An 18,017-nucleotide genomic window follows, 5' to 3' on the forward strand; every position below is an offset into this window, starting at 1 on the left:
CACGCCAACTTACAATGCCTGCGAAAGTTTTCAGAAAGGAGACGAGAATTTCACGTCGGGTCCACTAGACCAGGCATGTTGTGGCCCGCAAATTTGTTTCAGCTCCCACCCCCATTCCAATTCCATTCTGGAAAGCGCCCTTAGAGACGTAACGCCCGTCCCTATACGCTGTTTATTACCGTGGAGGGCGCTGTCCCAGGGGTTCGGGTTCCCGCTGGGGTCTAGTGGTGTTCCCGTCGCGAAGCTTAGCCTTGTGGGAGCTTGTCCCGGACTTTTTCTGATCAAGTCCTCTGCGCGCTTTGCAAACCTCGAGTTCCCTGGTTCCTAAGCCTGTGACCACCCCCGCGTGACTCCTCTCCCAGCAGACAGTCTCGGGCCATACATAAGCTCTGGCCTCCAAGTAGTTTAGGGTCTGCCGGCAGAGCCCGCAGGGTGGAGTGGAATGTGGCCCGCCCTCACGGTGGTGAGAGAACCAGGCCCCCTCGACGGTCGCGCCTCGAGCCCCGCCCCAGCGAGGCGCAGATGCCAGGCTCCTCACACCCGGCAGAGCGCGAAGGAAGCCGAGGGAACCGTGCGAGTGGCGGGCGGCTGCGGTGTCCTCCGCAGGCGGACCCCTTTTGCGCCACCCGCGCGAGGCTGCACCGAGCTGCAGACGCCAACGGGCGCCAGCCTTGCGGAAGCCCGGCGGTCGCAAGCAGCCGGATTTGGGAACGACATTTTCACAGTCCCAAGAGTTCTCTGTTCCCCCGGCGGGTGAGGGTTTAGAGTTGGTCTTTGGAGGAAGCAAGAGGCAGAAGAGCCCCTGGGACACAAACCGCTATTTCCCTCGCCCCTCTTTTCTCCCTTCTAGCGAAGTCCGTTAGTCTGAAGATGCCCACAGCTTCAGTTTCCCGTGATTGTGGTGTTCGGGAATAGGAGGTGCCGGAGTTCCAGCCTCTGGGATCACATTATTCGTTCTTTTTAGTCTTTCTCCCTCGCTTCTCTCAGAGTATCCTCTTGCATCCCGCCACCTTCTTCCTTTGGGATCACACCAAAGTTGTGTCCGGGAGAGATTCCAGCCACACAAAGGGGACGACCCAGAGCCTAGGCTGGACGTTAGGACGGAGGGGGCGGAAAAGACTCTGAAGGACATTGCAGTTTTCTCTCGTCCCGTAATTAAGGACTCACTGGACTGTCTGTAGCAAACTCAACTGACTTGGCAGCAAAATCTCCTGGGGGAGGGGGTCTTTTGGTGTGGGTGAGGGTCATCATCCTTGTTTCCCTGACCCCTGGGGGGGGCTGGGTGCCGGTTATTCTGTGGACCGCGAGGCCGCTGTCCGCTCCCCGATCTCCAATCACCCCCTTCCCCTACACGCAGCGCCCGCGACGGTGCCCAGTGCAGAAGGAAGTGTTGATATAAAACAAGTCGCTGTTCGCTCCCAAACTAAACCCACACAAACCAACCAAAGCCACCAGGAGGGGAAAAACTAACAGCAATCCAGCCAGCCCCTAGCAATTGTTTCACGGTCGGAATTAAATCACATCAAAACGCCCCCTGAAACCCACATCCTGGAGGAGTGAACCTGCGAACAGCCAACCTCCAGTCATTCTGTCGAGTTCACATGAACAACCTGACTCTACATTGAGGGGGCGGTAGATGGTGGTGTTTATCTCGCGCCGCACCCACATCCCGAACCTTGAGATTCTACTCCAGGTACCTGAGAAGGCGGCTGCATATGATTAATAGCCCCCACCCCCCATATACACATGAATTAAGAGGTCGCCTGGTGACAGAAATGCCCTTTGCAAGGACTACACCAAACCTGTAGAGAGAGGGGAAACGTCTTCCTGGGGATACCTCGTCCCTTCTGCGACCCCCTGCTATTTGCCCCAGAAGAAAGATTTCACGTGGAATTGTCAACTCCCTCGCAGAGAAAGCTTTAATAATTCTGGATCTACAGTATCAAAGACTTTTTAAGTGCAGCCCATTAGAAGATTTGCAACAATGCTAAAACAATCAGCCAACATCACACACGCCGCGGGGAGGACAAACAGTCACGCAAATGAACAGGGCGTTGGATGATTTCGTTAGAAACAATGTTTCCAAAAGAGGAGGTTACAGCAAAACGGCAAACTCACCCACCAATCCCGGCCCTTCTAGTAAACAATTCCCATTACTTATTGTTCTAAAAATCCCCATCTTCTTTAGCTCCTAATCTCCAGGACACCTGGAGCTGAGCTCCAAATGACTCTGGGAGACCAGACAATTAACATGAAGGAGAAAATGGGATTCGAATTAGTTGCAACACTGAAACAGAGTGGATGTAGGAGTCGTCATTTAATCTTTCCATGGCTTCCAGAATATACCCGCTGGCCATTCTATGTTCTCTCGCATTGCCCCGCCCCCCCCCCATCCTGAACAGTTTGGTGAAAAGAAACGTCTATGGAGGCTGCTTTGGTGAAATTTTATTTTCCAGTTCTTTTCCTATCGGTGGATTGGCGCAGTTGTGGGAGGACTTTTGATTTTATCTTTCTTTTAGAACAGTGGATATACATGTCTCATGTAGCATAGCTACGGGTTCGCATCTCCGGGGCTTTATACTCACACTCAGGCATAACTTTAAAGGAAGTTGCATACGGGCACCACCCAAAAGAACACAAATTGGGTTTCTTTCCAACCTTTTTAGTATTGTCTTACACACATTGTTGCTGGATATTCTGTTTTACTTCTGTAAGGCATAGTGTTGTCAGCTATTTAAAAGATATTTAATGTTTTATTCTTCATGATTCCCATCATCAGTCCCTGAATTTACCCTAATCCCCCAGATAGAATTCACATGCTCTGTGGGACCAACTGAACTCTTTAAAAGATAGTTTTAAAAATTTCTTCCATAGTAAAATCCCCCTCCACAAAGTAGTTACCAGTAGGTGAAGTTTTAAGTGCGCATTTAGAGTACTTTCCCTTAGGAAAAGAAGAAAGGTCTTTGCATGGCCATTTCTATGTAACTGAGCTGAAGTTGGATTCTGTAGTGTTCCTTATTTTCAATTCAAGGGAGATGGAGACACATTTCTTCCTGCCCCTTGTTTACTGTTCTGAGGTTTTACAGATGGCTACTGTATTGGGTATAATAATTTTCCCTGGATTTTTGACTGAGGGGGGTTGAGAGCCAAGGGACAAAATGTAATGTGTTTTCAAACTTCAGGTCTGCTTATACTGTTACTTTCACAAAGCATCTCCTTAAAAGCCCTGTCCTTTTACAAAATGCATCAAAGAGACGGTGGAGGCTGAAAAATTTTTGAGGTTGGATTCGAATTTGAATCTTCAAGTGTCTCTTTGAGTGCGCAGTCCAAGGTGCCAGAGACGGCCCTGAACTCCCTAGACTCGCTCTCCTGGGTCTTTTTGCCTTCCCTGCCCTCTGCTTGGGTTGTCTTTTCATTCCCTGTGAGGTTCACACACACACACACACACACACACACACACACACGCACAGAGACATGCGTGTATCTTCGAAAACTCAGGAGCTATGTAGAGTAACTCGGTACATTCCGTGGCGAGGACATCGTGAAAGAGATAATGTGTTAAAAGCGATAATTAAGAACTAGTCTTCAGTTCCTTCTTCCTCATCTTATTTTTCTCGGTAAGCCTGAAGATTTTATTTTCACTGGCATCTTCTCCCTTGTCTCCAAATGTATCATAAACCACAACTCTTTTTCTTGTCCTTCTTGCTTCCGCTCTCCCTTATTAGTTGGGCAATGTCTGTTATATTTTCCCATTTTCCTTCTCTCTGGCCGGGTTTCCCCCTCATCTCCCCTGTCAGAGCATCTATCAATGTGGTGTCGATCACAGCGGCGGCGGCTTTTCTTTCATCTTCCCTCCCCTGCCAGAGAGTGGGAGGGAGAGAGGAAGGCGGAAAGGAGATGGGGGAGAAACTGGCAGAGGAAGAGGAGGAGGGGGGACAAGGGAAGAGATACTCAGGTGATGAAGTTGAGCCTTGAACCACTCGGCTAGAGTTTGTCCATTTCACGCAGACAAAACTAGTTTCTCGGTGGGTTACAAGCAGCGACCAAGCCTTCTTTTCTTCGCCAAGTTGCCTGGTCCATCCCTTAAGACAAACACACATACACTCTCTCTCTCTCTCTCTCTCTCTCTCCCTCCAAAACTAGGATTCATCCTACAGGCTCTGGGAAAAGAAAAAAAAAGCCCTCAATCACCAGCTCCTTCTCGCACCTCCCCGCCCCCCCCGCCCCACTCTGAGCAGGCAGCCAAGAAGAGCTGGAGGCGGAGGAGGGGAGGGGGTGGAGAAGCGACGCAAGTGGGTAGCTTTTCAGCGCCGGCGAGGCGCGGGAGGAGAAGCGGTGGGGAGGCGCAGCAGCTCACCTGCCGGGCAGGGCGCGGAGGAGGAACCCGGGCGGCGCGCTCCATTGCCCAGGAGCCGGGACGCGCCCGGAACCCCGCACACCGCCCGGCTCTTGGCCTCCCCAGCCCCTCGACCAAGCTAACCCGAGGGGCGCAGCTATTTGCTTTGATAGAGCGGGCCTCGCGGAGGCGTGAAGAGCGGCAACAGGGAGAGCCTGCGAGCCAGGCTGAGAAACTCGAGCTGGGAACAAAGAGGGGTCGGCCTGTGCGTTCGTCGGCTCGCACTCTGGCCAGAAGCATTTGGAAACGAGGCCCCTGCTGTGACTCCCTGAGAAGCCCTCCACAGCCTTGTCCCAGTGCTCGCCGGCACAAACTTTATTCTTGGCCAACTTCTCTTTCTCTTCCCCTGCTGCTCCGCCCCCACCTTCTCCTCCCGCAGATTAAATGCGCCTAGAGAAAGAAAACCGTAGCGAAAGGGCAGGAAATCAGAGGCTCTAAAAAGGACACCTCCAACCTGGGTTGCTCTTTTTTTTTTTTCCTAAATTCTCCAGGAAGTAGACATTGCGTTATCTTCTGATTCTCCTTGCGCCTTCTCTGCTGGGGCAAAGGGAGGCTTTTTGTCCAAATCATCTCTCTTTTCACGGAAAGCAAACTCCCAAATCGGCATCTCTGGAAGATACCGCAGAGAGGTTTGCGCCGCAACGCGCTGTCGGACCTTCCCAGGACTTTGGCGAGTCAACCCCTGGGCAGAACCTGCGTGCTCCGCGAGCAGACCCCGGCGACGCGGGAGGCGTGGGGTGGCAGCCCAGGCCCGGGCAACCTACCCTAGCGCGCGCCGCGCAGACGCCCCCAAAGGCGCCGGCCGCGCCCGCCTTCTCAGCCCAGTGCCCTTGGGCCTCGGGGGCGGGCTCCGGCGTCGGTCTCTGCAGAGCGGGAAGGCGCCGGCGGCCGCTAGGGCTCTAGCGCCGCCGCAGCTGCTCCGGCTGGCGGCTGGCTGCCCCGCACTCGCCCGCGGGGTTTCCTCCCGCTCTCCTCCCTCTCGCACCCTTTCAACTCTCCTTTGCCTCCCTCCTCCTTTTTCGTTGACCCCTCTCTTTTTCGCTGCCGCCGCGGGTGCTCCTCCAGCGGAGCAGAGATTACTCAACCGTCGGGATGCCCCAGCTCTCCGGGGGAAGCGGTGGCGGCGGGGGGGACCCGGAACTCTGCGCCACGGACGAGATGATCCCCTTCAAAGACGAGGGCGACCCCCAGAAGGAGAAGATTTTCGCCGAGATCAGTCACCCCGAAGAGGAAGGCGACTTAGCCGACATCAAGTCCTCTTTGGTCAATGAATCTGAAATCATCCCCGCCAGCAACGGACACGAGGTGAGCGGGCCGCTGCCCCAAGCCGGAGAAGCGCGGCTGGGTCCCAGGGAAGATAAGAGGAAGAAAGGAGGCGAAGGCGCGGGCACCGGGAGCTGACCGGTCCGCAGTAGCCTCCACGTTTGTTTGTTTGGGGGGCGGGGGGTGGCCCCTGGTCCACATTCCCCTTTTGTGTGCGAGTCGGGGGCGGGAGCAGCATGCAAAGAAACTTACACCAATTTAGGGGTTCGGTGGGTAAGCATTGGTATCGCTGGAAAAGCTGCCCTTAAGTTACAGTGTTTCACTTCTGGAGTTTTTAGTGGGTTTACGGGACTGCGATGAATTAGAGCGAGGATGTCTGAACAACACTTCGGAAAAGTTCTTTTCTAGGACGGAAAACAAAGTGCACCCGCTGTCTCTTTCGGTAGATGTCTCTGCAGAAGTGCGTTAAACCACCAAAAAGCTTAGGGGGAGACCCGCGGAGCTAGAGGAAGGGGGGCGGGCGTGGGCCGGGGCAGGCGGGGCCTTTCCAACTGCCGCCAAGCGGCGGGCTGAGGGGCGCGCGGGGGCGGTGCTGGGCCGGTCCCTGCTGCTCCAGAGCCCCAGCGCCCAGGCCCGCTGAGGGAGGTGGAGGGCCTTCGCCGTACCTCCTCCAACTCTTAATGACCGTCACATAAAAAAGACGCTTATGTTTGGGTTTAGTTTGGCGCGGATCAGGCCTGAAATCTATGCAGAAAAAAGGCGAGTCTAAGTGGAGATGCAGCGGAAGCTGAGGCACCAAGCTTGGGAGGGTGGCAGGCGCTTTATCAGATCTCATGCCCGGTGGGGGCGTTAGCGCTGGTAACCCGAGTAGAGTAAATAGAGACACGTGGGTGCCAAGGAAAGAAAGCCGGGAGCCGGTCTGCATGCGGTAGGGCTATTTCAGGCCTTGCGGAGAGCTGCTGCTGAGAGTGGGGGCGGATGGACCCTGATACCCGACACTCCACTGGCCACTCTTGTTCACCAACTGGGAAAGCTTTGGAGGAAATCCGGTAGAAGAGTCTTGACACCCAAATGATTTCACCAACGCTTTTTCCCTCCAAAGAAACTTGGAGGGTATACCCCTTTTCCTTAAATGGCATCCTTCTGCCCCCAAAAAAGAAAGCATGTGGTTTTGGGGGTGGAGAAATCTGGGGTTTTAAACAACCCGTTTAAGAACACCTCAGAGTTACCTTCTCTATCCAAATGGCAGGGGTGAGTATGTATTTTGGAGGGTTGGGGACCCAGCTTCTTTATCCCCTGAATCTTTTAACCCATCGTGCCAATTAAGAGTTCAGGGTGACTAGGGTGCAGTCAACCCCACTTAAAAAGTTTGTGATTATGTATGTATTTGGGGAGGAAATTTCTAGGAGGACACATATAAGAGGGATCACATAACATCCAAAACACTCAGAAGCCTTTTGCCAAATTCTCATATTTACAGAGCAGCCTCCCCACACACACACCCGTTTTGCTTGAAATTTCTTAGTCTGTGAATAAATTTTGTCACCCTCTTCAAATTTTTCCACACTTCTCTGGTCTAGGGAAAAGGCCACTGCGTTTGCAGTCCAGAACTAAGGTATTAGGGCTTTGTTCATCTTTACCACAGTGGCAAGTGGGCATAGTACAGGCCTATGGTTGAAGGAAGATGGTGATGGGGTAATAGCACTGATTTGCACGTGGTTGAGTCTGGGTGGATGGTGGTTACCAGAACTCATAGTAACCCGGCTACATTTTAGATGTCTGTAACCTGACTCTCTAATTTTCCTCCCTTTAACCACAAAACAGTTCTACTTTTCTCTTGTAAGTATGTACACAGCCAGCCATAGGGAGCCTAGTGGAGCTCCTGGTGGATGAGGGCAATGGCCTTAGGACCCCTCTGTGAGTGGTTGGCTTGTCAATGTCTAAAATGTCATTTTCAGTTGCAAAATGATATTTCACCCCACTTTTAATCAGCTTTGACTGAAGCAAACAGTGGCTGAAGAGGCTTCAGAACAATCAACCCCATTAACTCAGCCTTCTATCATATTAGGCCTCCAAGTAGCCTTGATGTATTTTAGCAAACAGTAGACACAACAGTATATGGATCATTCCTACATTTACTATATTGCTAGTGTTTTGTTATTATTATTACGCTTTCTAATCCTGGAAAGGTAATAGTCACTCCAAAATAAGTTGAATAAAAAAGGAAAAAGATTGCCCCCTTTCAACCCTAGTTTGACTGACTAGATTAATAAAACAGGTAGGTTGGGTTGTACATAAACCTCTTCCTTTGAGTTACCAGTGGACAAACAATGGTATTTTTGTCAGCAACTCTAAGGTGATTTTCTTTCTTTTGGGGATGGGGATTCATGCTGTTAGGTGGCCAGACAAGCTCAAACTTCTCAGGAGTCCTACCATGACAAGGCCAGAGAACACGCTGATGAAGGTAAGACATTGATGATGGATTCTATTTCTGTGAACTTTATCATTTAACAGAAATGATTTGTATATATAGATACATTCTGCTGTTTTTATTTGAGTTCAAGAAATAGACCACATGTGATAAGTCTACTGATTTAACAAAATTGGAAGGAAAACCCAGGAAACTTATTTCTTATCTCTAATGTATATTTAATTTAAAGAATATCTTTGAGTGAGTTAAAAGCCTTTGGATTTCAGTTGGTTTCCAGATTCTTTTGGGGAAGAAATTCTTTGAATTCTCTCTTTTTCTCATTTTACCTTAGGTTTGAAATAGCTTAGCTCTTTAGTGTTTTTTTTTTTTTTTTTTTTTGTATCATTACGAAGGATGACAGTCTACACCAATTTAAAACAAGAATGTTTTTGAATGAGTTTTTGTGTGCTTAATTGGCATTTCTTGTTACTGTGAGAAGTTGGCAGTGAATGCACAGACTACGCAAGACTTAGTAAAGCAGAACCTAACTTGTAAAAATACTGTTTTATTTTTATGGTATTAGGCATATTAAACAAGATAATCAGACTGTCTTCCCATTTCTAATTTTTGCTCAAAACTTTAAAGATTTTATCTCTTTTAGATTTAAGGAGAATTTCCTGTGTCTTTAGAAGAGTCAAATATTCTGTAGGATTTCCTTGTCAACTAGTCTGCATTTCTGTTCTCCTTTAATTATTTAAAATTAGCCTCACCAGGATAACATGCTCATATATACAATATGTTGGCCAGGAGAATAAGGGAAGAGAAGTATAATAGCAGGTTTCCTTTTCAGCTACAAATAGTTACACAGATTAAAAAGAAGAAATCTACATACAGAATACAAATTACTTTGACAGAATGATGTAAGTGTGACACATAAAATTAAGCCTCCTGGAGTTAATCCTTCATAAATGTGGGTAGTTGCCCAAATACTGGGTACATCTCTCTCCCTTTTAGTAAAATAATTCTCATTCAGAAACTAAAAGCCCAAAGTAGAATTTTTTAGTTTGCCTTTAATAGTTTTGGTTTATAAGGTGAAGTATAAATATGTTTTTTTAATGTGTCAGTATAGATAGAAGGCCTAATATATTAGCTTTAAGTTTGTGTACTTTCATATGTCTGTATTTCTTGGTCCAGTTTGTTAGTATTAGAACAAATTAAGTTAGGTGAATAACACTTTTGTGAAAACCAGTCAGTAGCGGAAGTAAATTGAACCACATGTTTTTAAAGCATCTGGTTCACTGCTAAGCCATTTAAGAGCATAAATACTGCCAATCTAAAATGGATCATGATAATTCAGTTACAGTATTTTGTAAATAAATCTTTTATGTATGATCTCATTTTCTTAGAACGTTAGATGAAAAAAATACAGTGATACAGAAAGGGAAGTTACCATGTCATTGATTGTTTTTGGACTCTCTCAGGAAAGCATCCAGATGGAGGCCTCTACAACAAGGGACCCTCCTACTCTGGTTATTCTGGGTACATAATGATGCCAAATATGAACAATGACCCGTATATGTCAAATGGATCTCTTTCTCCGCCTATCCCAAGAACAGTGAGTAACATGCTGATGTTGTGGATTATTTCAGAAATGCAAATTAATTTGTATTTGGGCTGAATGTTTATTTTTTCAAAGACATTGGAAATGCTTTCATTTTATATGACCAATCATTGCTTAATAAGAGCTCTTATGATGGATGGCTGCCTTAAAATAGTACTACCTTTGATGTCTTGCACTTGGAGTTTTAGCTTTTGGCTTATTGGTTAGGATTAATAAATAATAGATTATGAGTTACCATGAAATAAAATGAAGTTAAGTCAACAAATCCATGATTTTATCAGTATTGTGCTTTTTATGCTGATGAGAGAGAGCGAAAAAAAATTGATTTAACTAAATGTGGAATAGCTTCCACCAGCCATCTAGAATCAGATTTAGACAAATAGTTAAACTACTTTAGATTTTACTTAGGGTTTTAAAACAATGTTTTGTGTTTTGTATTAGCTAAATATTTCTTTAACATTGGTTGTGGGGTGAGTGATATTTCTACTTTAAATTGTTGAGAGTATATCACTTGAAGATAATCTCTAATGAAAATATTTTGTCCAGTGGTTCAATTAACTTTGAAAAAAAGTTCTAAAAATGTAACTCATTGAGTTTCAGGTATGCTACTTGCTATTTCTTTTTTATTGAGATGTGTAAATAACTTCATTTATATAATAAGAAAACATCTAAAGGGAAATTTGTATAGTAGGTGACTGTGAAATATGCTGATGCTTGAGTTATACTCCCAAGGGCTTGAGAATTGCCTCTCTTGTAGTGGTGATGGATTTTTTCTGATCCATCAATATATTTACCTACTCTCTAGCCTTACTTTTCCTCTGCCACCCACCCTCAGTTCAAAATCACATGTGAATAGGTGGTGGGCATTAGGATTTCACTCATACTTGCCCTCTTGGGGCTCAAATCCAAGATCCTGAAATGGAACAGATGATTTTTGCCTTACTCTTGCCTTGTTCTCTTAGTGTTTCTATCAACTGAAAATATCAGTCACAACATCTGAGGGAAATACTATCATTGATACCTTAATGAATAAAATCTGGGACCAAGAAGATGCTCTGCACAAGGGGATTTGTAATCAAAAGTACCAACCAACAAGAGTACTTGTGGTTATCTTGATTTGATTATCCATAGCCCTCAATTGTTGAAATGATAGGTATATGAAATATAACCACTTCATGTGGGCATTGTGATTTAAATCTTATTTTGATTACTTTTCTACAAATTTCAAAAAGGTATTTGATCTTTCAGGTAGAAAATAAGGTTTTTGCAATTTTCATATAGCAGCTACCATTGATTTGAGGGACCCCATGATAGTTCTTACAAGAGATAGGCATTTCACATTTTATTTTAAAAGACTTCTCAAATATTGAATGATAGAGACAATTGTGTGGTACATATGGGTCTCCTGCATGAGGTGAATGAATTAATAAATCCAAATATATCTTAATATTTAGAGACCACCCCAAATAGATGATTCTCAGTTTTAAAACTTGTGGATACCTCTGTATTTGCAAACTCAATAGGCAAATACGTAAGTATTTCTTTTATAATTGGGTAGGTTTTCTTGTTATTCTGTTTTGCCTTTTGTTTTTGGTGCTTTGGAGAAAAGGACATGTTTTAGATTAGGATTAGCTGAAGATACTCAGTTTCAGTGTGAGAATAATCATGGACTAGTTGGAAGTAAGCAAATTATATTTAGCTTTGGACTTTGTAAATGAGCTGGCTACTGTTTAAAGGCTTTTTAGAAGAACAAACAATCATTCTGACAAATGAAATTATAGTCTCTGATTTAGTTAGCAGTAGAAAACAGCTACTCAAACAGTCCTATGGTTTTTGGCAATGCACACAGTTAATGCTTAATAAATACTTGTGGGATTTCTTCCTTACAGAGATCAGCCACATCTCCCTTCAAAACAATATGTATATTTTTAAAAGCCAGTATAATAATACTTATATTTATAAATTACCCCTAAAAAGTATTGAATATTAAGCTTCTCTTTAAGCCAGCGTTCTGCCTTATGTCTCTCCAGCCTATTATTCCACCCAAGAATACAAATCATTTAGAAATTTTGATAAAATAGAAGATATTTATTGTTGGTGTATGTATTAAAATTTTGAGGTCAGTGAATCGAGCATTCATTCATTGTTTGGGAAAGATTTGTGGCCAGGATAAATGTTGGTGGGTGTAGGGCTGAAGAAAGGGGTTGTGGTCAAGAAATAGTTACTTTAACCTGTTATCTGCTCCTTTGCTTTATTCTGTTACATTTTAGAACATAATTATTTTAGGCACTGTTTTCTTGTAATATTCTGTAGTTTGCACAATTCCAGAAGCTTTTCAGTTTTAACCACAAGGCAGTGTAAAAAAAAAAAAATTTAGGGTCCAACCCAAGTGAGTTGCAATCTTTGGTTGTTAATAAGTAACAGCTGTTTTTAATGTGTCTGAGATCAAAAACACTGTAACCGGAAGGCAGCCTCTCTTCCTCACCCTTAACCACATTTCTCTCTTCCTGCTCTTTAACTCTTGTCTTTAGCAGGACTGGGTGTTTGTGTCACTGACATTTACAGTGATAGGTTTTGTTGTGGGGTGTCAGGAGCAGGTTGACCATTTGCGTCTGGGCTTAGGATGGGAGCATCCTTGAGGTGTGCCTGTTACTTGAATTTGCATTACAAAACAACTGCTGTTTATGGCTTCTGTTGCCCAAAGGCATTAGGGTTGGAAAACAGTCAGTCTGTCATTTGTAGGTAACTAGGGTGATTTTTTTTGGTAGGTAATCCAGAGAATACCAACTCTGGCCAATTGGAGCACAGAAATGTTTCTGCTAAAAGCTTATATGAGCATTTCTGTGATTGTTCTCTCTCTTTTTTTTTTTAAGACAAACACTGACATATATATGCTTGCACAACTTTTACCTGTGACTGGAATATGGTATTAGCTACTCATGAGGTCCACCTTTATTATTGATCCAGCTTTTTTCTTTCTGAAGGGGCGTTTTAATTGTCAGATTACATCCTTCCAGAACTGGAATTCTTAGAAGTGTGTGTGCCTATACCAGAACTGTTATGAATGGGTCTCTCAAAGAGTGTTAAGTGAGAATTCTAAGTTCAGCTAAACTGGATCTAAGAAGAAAGGGCCTATAACACATTGATGTCAGTGTGAGTTGTTAAAGCAGAGTAAACCTTGGCTTGAGTTGATCTTCTTTTACAAAGTGGGAAGAAGATTCAGAAGCCTGTTAAATATTTCAGAGCAGGGACTCTAGAGAGTTTATTAAAAGCATACTCCCAAGCCTTACTTGCTCTGAACCTTATTTATGAAAAGCCCTGTAGGCTGGTGGTACCGTATTAAAGGAAAGAATACTTCTTTACATCCTGGGTTCAGTCTTGGCACATGGTAGAGAGTGAGCATGGCTGGTTTTAACATAGTGAAAGTTGCCATTAAGTTAAAGCACTGTGGTTATTCCTCTTAGGTGTCAAACTTCCATTTGTCCCTCATGCAACCCAAATGTTTAACACCTCAGAAGAGAAGCATCTCTTCTGATGCTAGGGGTGGGTGGGGTGGAGCAGTAGACCTACTGCAGGAAGCTCCAGCTAACGTTGCAGCTCAAAGTCATAACCAAACCGCAGTAACACCTGGTCAGTATAGTGCTGCTAACTTCATTGTTTTTCTTTATGATCTTTCTTAGAAAGGATCTTTTAGGTGGGAAAGGAAGATGTGTGTGTTCCCATTTCAGCTTTTTTTTTTTTTTTTTAAATAAACATTACTATGAAAGTGTTCAGGGGTTATTTTTTCATTATTTTGAGCAACTCAGTTCTATTATTACATGATTTTTACTTTAATGGAATCAACATTTGATTTCTAATGGACAGAGTTATACTTACTTGTAACTTTGACTGAAAACTCTCCCCTTCCCATATTTATATTTGCTTAACAAATTTGATTTTGTCATTGGTCACGTCTAACATTAAGGAACTAAGGTAGGTTTGTTTAATCAGTAAGCTTCCAAAATGTGTATATCACATTATTGCATAGATTTGAAATTAATTACAAAAATAATACTTGATTCAAGGGTAAAAGGAGACTTTTATATTTTAAGCAAGATGTTGTTTCTTTTTTAATTGTGATTTGGGTGAAAGTTTACAGAGCAAATTCACTTGCCATAGGTAGTTCACATACACTTTGTCTCATGACATTGACTACAATTTACCACAATGCAACAACTCCCCTCCCACTTCTTCTCCATAGTTAGCTCTTTTCTGTGTCCTTCCCTCCATGCATTCCTGCCCCCTGAGCTATGTCCCTGTGCATACACAGCCCTTCTATTCTCCCATGATTGTTCTCTCCAGAAAGTATATCTACCTAAGTGTAAATATTCATCTCTTGTGTCTGTCTTTTGTTTGGCTGGAAGCCACAGGTGTGTTCAGTTCCAGACCTGAAGGCCAGCTAGGGGCCATAGTCTTAGTTGTTCCATCAGGCTCTATCAGACCAGAAAACCTGGTCCCTTTTTTTTTTCCCTAAATGATTTTGAGTTTTGTTCCACATTGTTCTCCTACTCTATCCAGGATGTCCTACATAGATCCTCCTCTGAGTGGTTGACAGTGGTAGCCAGGCACCATCTAGTTCTTATGGTCTCATAGTCGTATAGGCTAAGGATCACGTGGTGTACCAGTTGCTTGGACTAATAGTTTCTATGAATCTTTGATTTTCTTCATTCTTCTTTGCTCTGAATGAGGAGAGACCCATTGTTGCATCTAGATGGCTGCTTGCAAGGTTTTAAGATCCCAGTTGCTACTCGCCAAAGTAGGAGGTAGAACAGTGTGTAGTATGTTATGCCAATTGAGCTTGATGTCCCCTGGGACTATGGTCCCTATTTAAGCAAGATTTTTAAGGTGAAGTGTTAGTGGATTTTACTGCAAGGAGTTGCTTAATCTGATTTACTAATAAACTATTTTTGATACTCTAACTTGGAAGCTTTTTGAGCTAAGCATATTTAGTTTCTCCTTGTACATCAAGTGCAGGATTAATTAAGTTTTAGAAAGTTTTCTATGTCAAATTTGAATGTAGGTATCAGGAGAATGTGTGGGAACATTCCTTATAACCCCCCAAACTCTTCTGCTTAATTCATTCTTAATTGTACTGCTACAAAGTTGATAAAGTATCACTAGTTCCATTCCCCTTCACTCATTGCCATTCCCCTTCAGATACCTTATGGCCAAACTGTTAGCTTATTCAAGGAGCCACATACTACATATGACCTTTTAAGGGGCTCTGGTGGCACGGTTCTAAGGCATTTGACTGCTAACCAGAAAGCTGGTGGTTCAAACCCACCAGCCACTCTGTGGAAGGACGATGGGGCAATCTACTTAAGTGAAGATTTACCATCTCTCAAACCCAGTGGAGGTTGCTGTGAATTGAAACCAACTCAATGGCAGTGGTTTTGGTTTTTTGAGTTTTTTAGGAGCTAATATTGCACCCTAGGGTGACTTAAGGCACGTACTGATGAAGGTTGAAGAATACAGTCTGCAGTATGGATTACATCTCAATATAAAGAAAACAAAAATCCTCACAACTGGACCAATGAGCAGCATCACAATAAATGGAGAGAAGATTGAGGTTGTCAAAGAATTCACGTTGCTTGGTTCTACAATCGATGCCAATGGAAGCAGCAGTCAGGACATTAGACGATGTGTAGCATTGGGAAAGTCAACTGTGAAGGAACTGTATCAAGTGCTGAGGAGCAAGGATATCTCCTTGAGGACTAAGGTGCGCCTGACACAAGCCATGATCTTTCCAATCGCCTCGTATGCATATGAGAGCTGGACAATGAATAAGGAAGACCGAAGAAGAGCTGATGCTTTTGAGTTGTGGTGCTGGCGAAGAATGATGAAAGTACCATGGACTGCTAAAAGAACTAACAGATCTGTCCTGGAGGAAGTGCAGCCAGAGTGCTCCTTGGAAGCAAGAATGGCCAGACTTCGTCTCACCTATTTTGGTCATGTTGTAAGAAGGGACCATTCCCTGGAGAAGAACGTCATGTGTGGTAGGGTGGAGGGTCGACGAGAGAGGGGGAGGCCTTCAACGAGATGGATTGACACATTGGCTGCGACGATGGGCTCAAGTGTAGCAGGGATTGTGGGGCTGGCACGGGATTGGGCAGTGTTTCGTTCTGCTGTGCATGGGGTCGCTACGAGTCGGAAACGACTCGACGGCACTTAACAACAACAACAACAATATTGCACTTGCATAGTTGTAAGGCAAGAATATGATCGTAATTCAGATACATTTTTAAATTGACCTAGGCATGAACAATCCAATAATCTCTAAGATTTGGAGGCTCAAACCATTTTGAAAATGACCTGTAAACTGAGAAGAAAGAGTGGGAGGTAAAGGCTGAAATGTACCAAGAGGAAGGTTGGAGAGTTGAGCAGAGAACTGGACAGGGAGTAGAAAGCACTAACTCTGACGGTTAGGTAATCTGGTAACGAAAAGTAAAACCACCAAAAACTCATTGCCACCAAGTCATTTCCTACTCCTAATGACCTTGTAGCACAGAGTAGAACTGCCCCATAGGGTTTCCAAGGTCATAATCTTTACAGAAGCTGACTGCCACATCTTTCTCCTGCAGAGTGGCTGGTGGGTTCATATCCTTGACCTTTTGGTTAGCAGCAGAGCTTTTAACCACTGCACCACCCTTTTGGTAATCTGGTAACATGGCAGGATTCATACTATTTGCTGAGTATGATCAGAGGCTGTTTAGAGAATTATAAAGTCTCTGTAATATAGTACATTATACACAATATCTACTCTAGCTAAACCTTTGAATCTGCTGATGTTATCCATTTGCTCTATGTAGACTACTTAAAAAGTTCACTGATGGATGATACTCATATGCCTTCAATCTGTATGGGAAAAACTGTAAGGGTGTTACAGAGCAAGCAATAGTTTGAGTTGCTTGTGCGCTTCCCTCCATCTGTAGAAGAAGTATGGCAGAGATGAGATGTTACACTACAGAGAAATGTGTTTTATTTTTGCAAATAAGCAAGAGCAAGTTGACTCTTAAAAAAAACTTTTGATTATTGACCACATGTCTAGCTATGCAATCACAGGCAAAAATAACCAAAATTAATCTTATATGGAACTTACAGTTTTGCAGAATTAAGTTTTGACTTTCAACTTGGTATTTTGTTGATATATTCGTTTTCTAAAAAGATGCCTATTATTACTCAACATGGAAATGGATGGGTGGAAGTAAGGCTCTATAATATAAAAAAAGTACTGTATTTTATGCAAATAATGCATGCCTTCTACTTTTTTTTTTTGCCAACTGCTTCCTCCCCTTGCAAAGTACTTTTCTTTCCTTTATTTTTATTGTGGTAAAAACATACACAGCAAGACATTCACCAACATAACAACTTCCACATTTATAGCTCAGGGAAATTGATGACATTTTTCATGTTGTGCCACCATTATTGCTATCCTTTCCCAAAATATTCCACCAGCATTAGCATAAACTCAGTGCCCGGCAAACAAAAGCTTTCCCTCTCTCCCTCCCTTCAACACTGGTAACCCCTAATAATCATTGGCATGTTGTTGTTGTTACGTGTCGAGTCGGACCCAACTCATAGCGACCCTTCCTTGGGTTTCCGAGGCAGTATCACTACGGAAGTAGATTACCCCATCTTCCTTCCGAGGAGTGGCTGGTGGGTTTGAACTGTCAGCCATCTAGTTAGCAGTCAAATGCCTTAGGCAGTATGCTACCAGAGCTCCTAATCATTGGCATATGTATATTGTTTTGGTTACTTCGTGCTGCTGTAACAGAAAATACCACAAATGGGTGACTTTAGCAAACAGGAGTTTATGCTGTTACAGTTTTGGAGGGTAGAAGTCCGAGTTCAAAGTGCCAACCTCTAGGGGCTGACTGAAAGCCCCTTGGCCTTGGGCTTCAGCTCTGCATTTTGCTCCTGGCCCACTGAAGCTGGAGGCTTTCTTCACTCAGGCAGGTGCTAGCTGCTGAGGCTGACAAATCCAAGATTGACAAGTAAAATGAAACAGTCCCGATATTACCAAACCACATGGCAGGGCACTAGTTCAAGTCCATTAAGAGTCCTAAGATCCGGAGGGCCTGGCAGGCTGCTGAACAATGACTTGGCTACATACAGAATTCAAGTGTGCCAAAAGCTAGAGACCATTCCCAAAGTTGCTTGTTATATACTAGAAGCAGACCACATCCCTAGGCTGCTTCAGTAGATTCCACCATGGAGTTGATTACCAGTCTCATCATGGAGAATAACTGTATCCAGCTGCCCAGCCACTCAAAACTGGGCCTAGCCAA

General features: G+C 44.2%; 1 protein-coding gene across 1 annotated transcript in view; it reads left to right on the forward strand.

Annotated features, from left to right (window-relative positions):
- Positions 1–5,488: 5,488 nt before the first annotated feature.
- Positions 5,489–18,017, forward strand: part of LEF1 (lymphoid enhancer binding factor 1) — a 167,272-nt gene continuing 154,743 nt past the window's right edge. The window contains exons 1-3 of the mRNA XM_042780933.1: positions 5,489–5,701; positions 8,057–8,123; positions 9,551–9,684. Coding sequence (XP_042636867.1) covers positions 5,489–5,701; positions 8,057–8,123; positions 9,551–9,684 — 414 coding nt within the window. The remainder of the gene's footprint in view (positions 5,702–8,056; positions 8,124–9,550; positions 9,685–18,017) is intronic.

The sequence above is a fragment of the Orycteropus afer genome, unplaced genomic scaffold (assembly GCF_000298275.1).
Source record: "Orycteropus afer afer isolate SDZICR_OR568_19922 unplaced genomic scaffold, OryAfe1.0 scaffold00071, whole genome shotgun sequence".
Lineage (NCBI taxonomy): Eukaryota > Metazoa > Chordata > Mammalia > Tubulidentata > Orycteropodidae > Orycteropus > Orycteropus afer.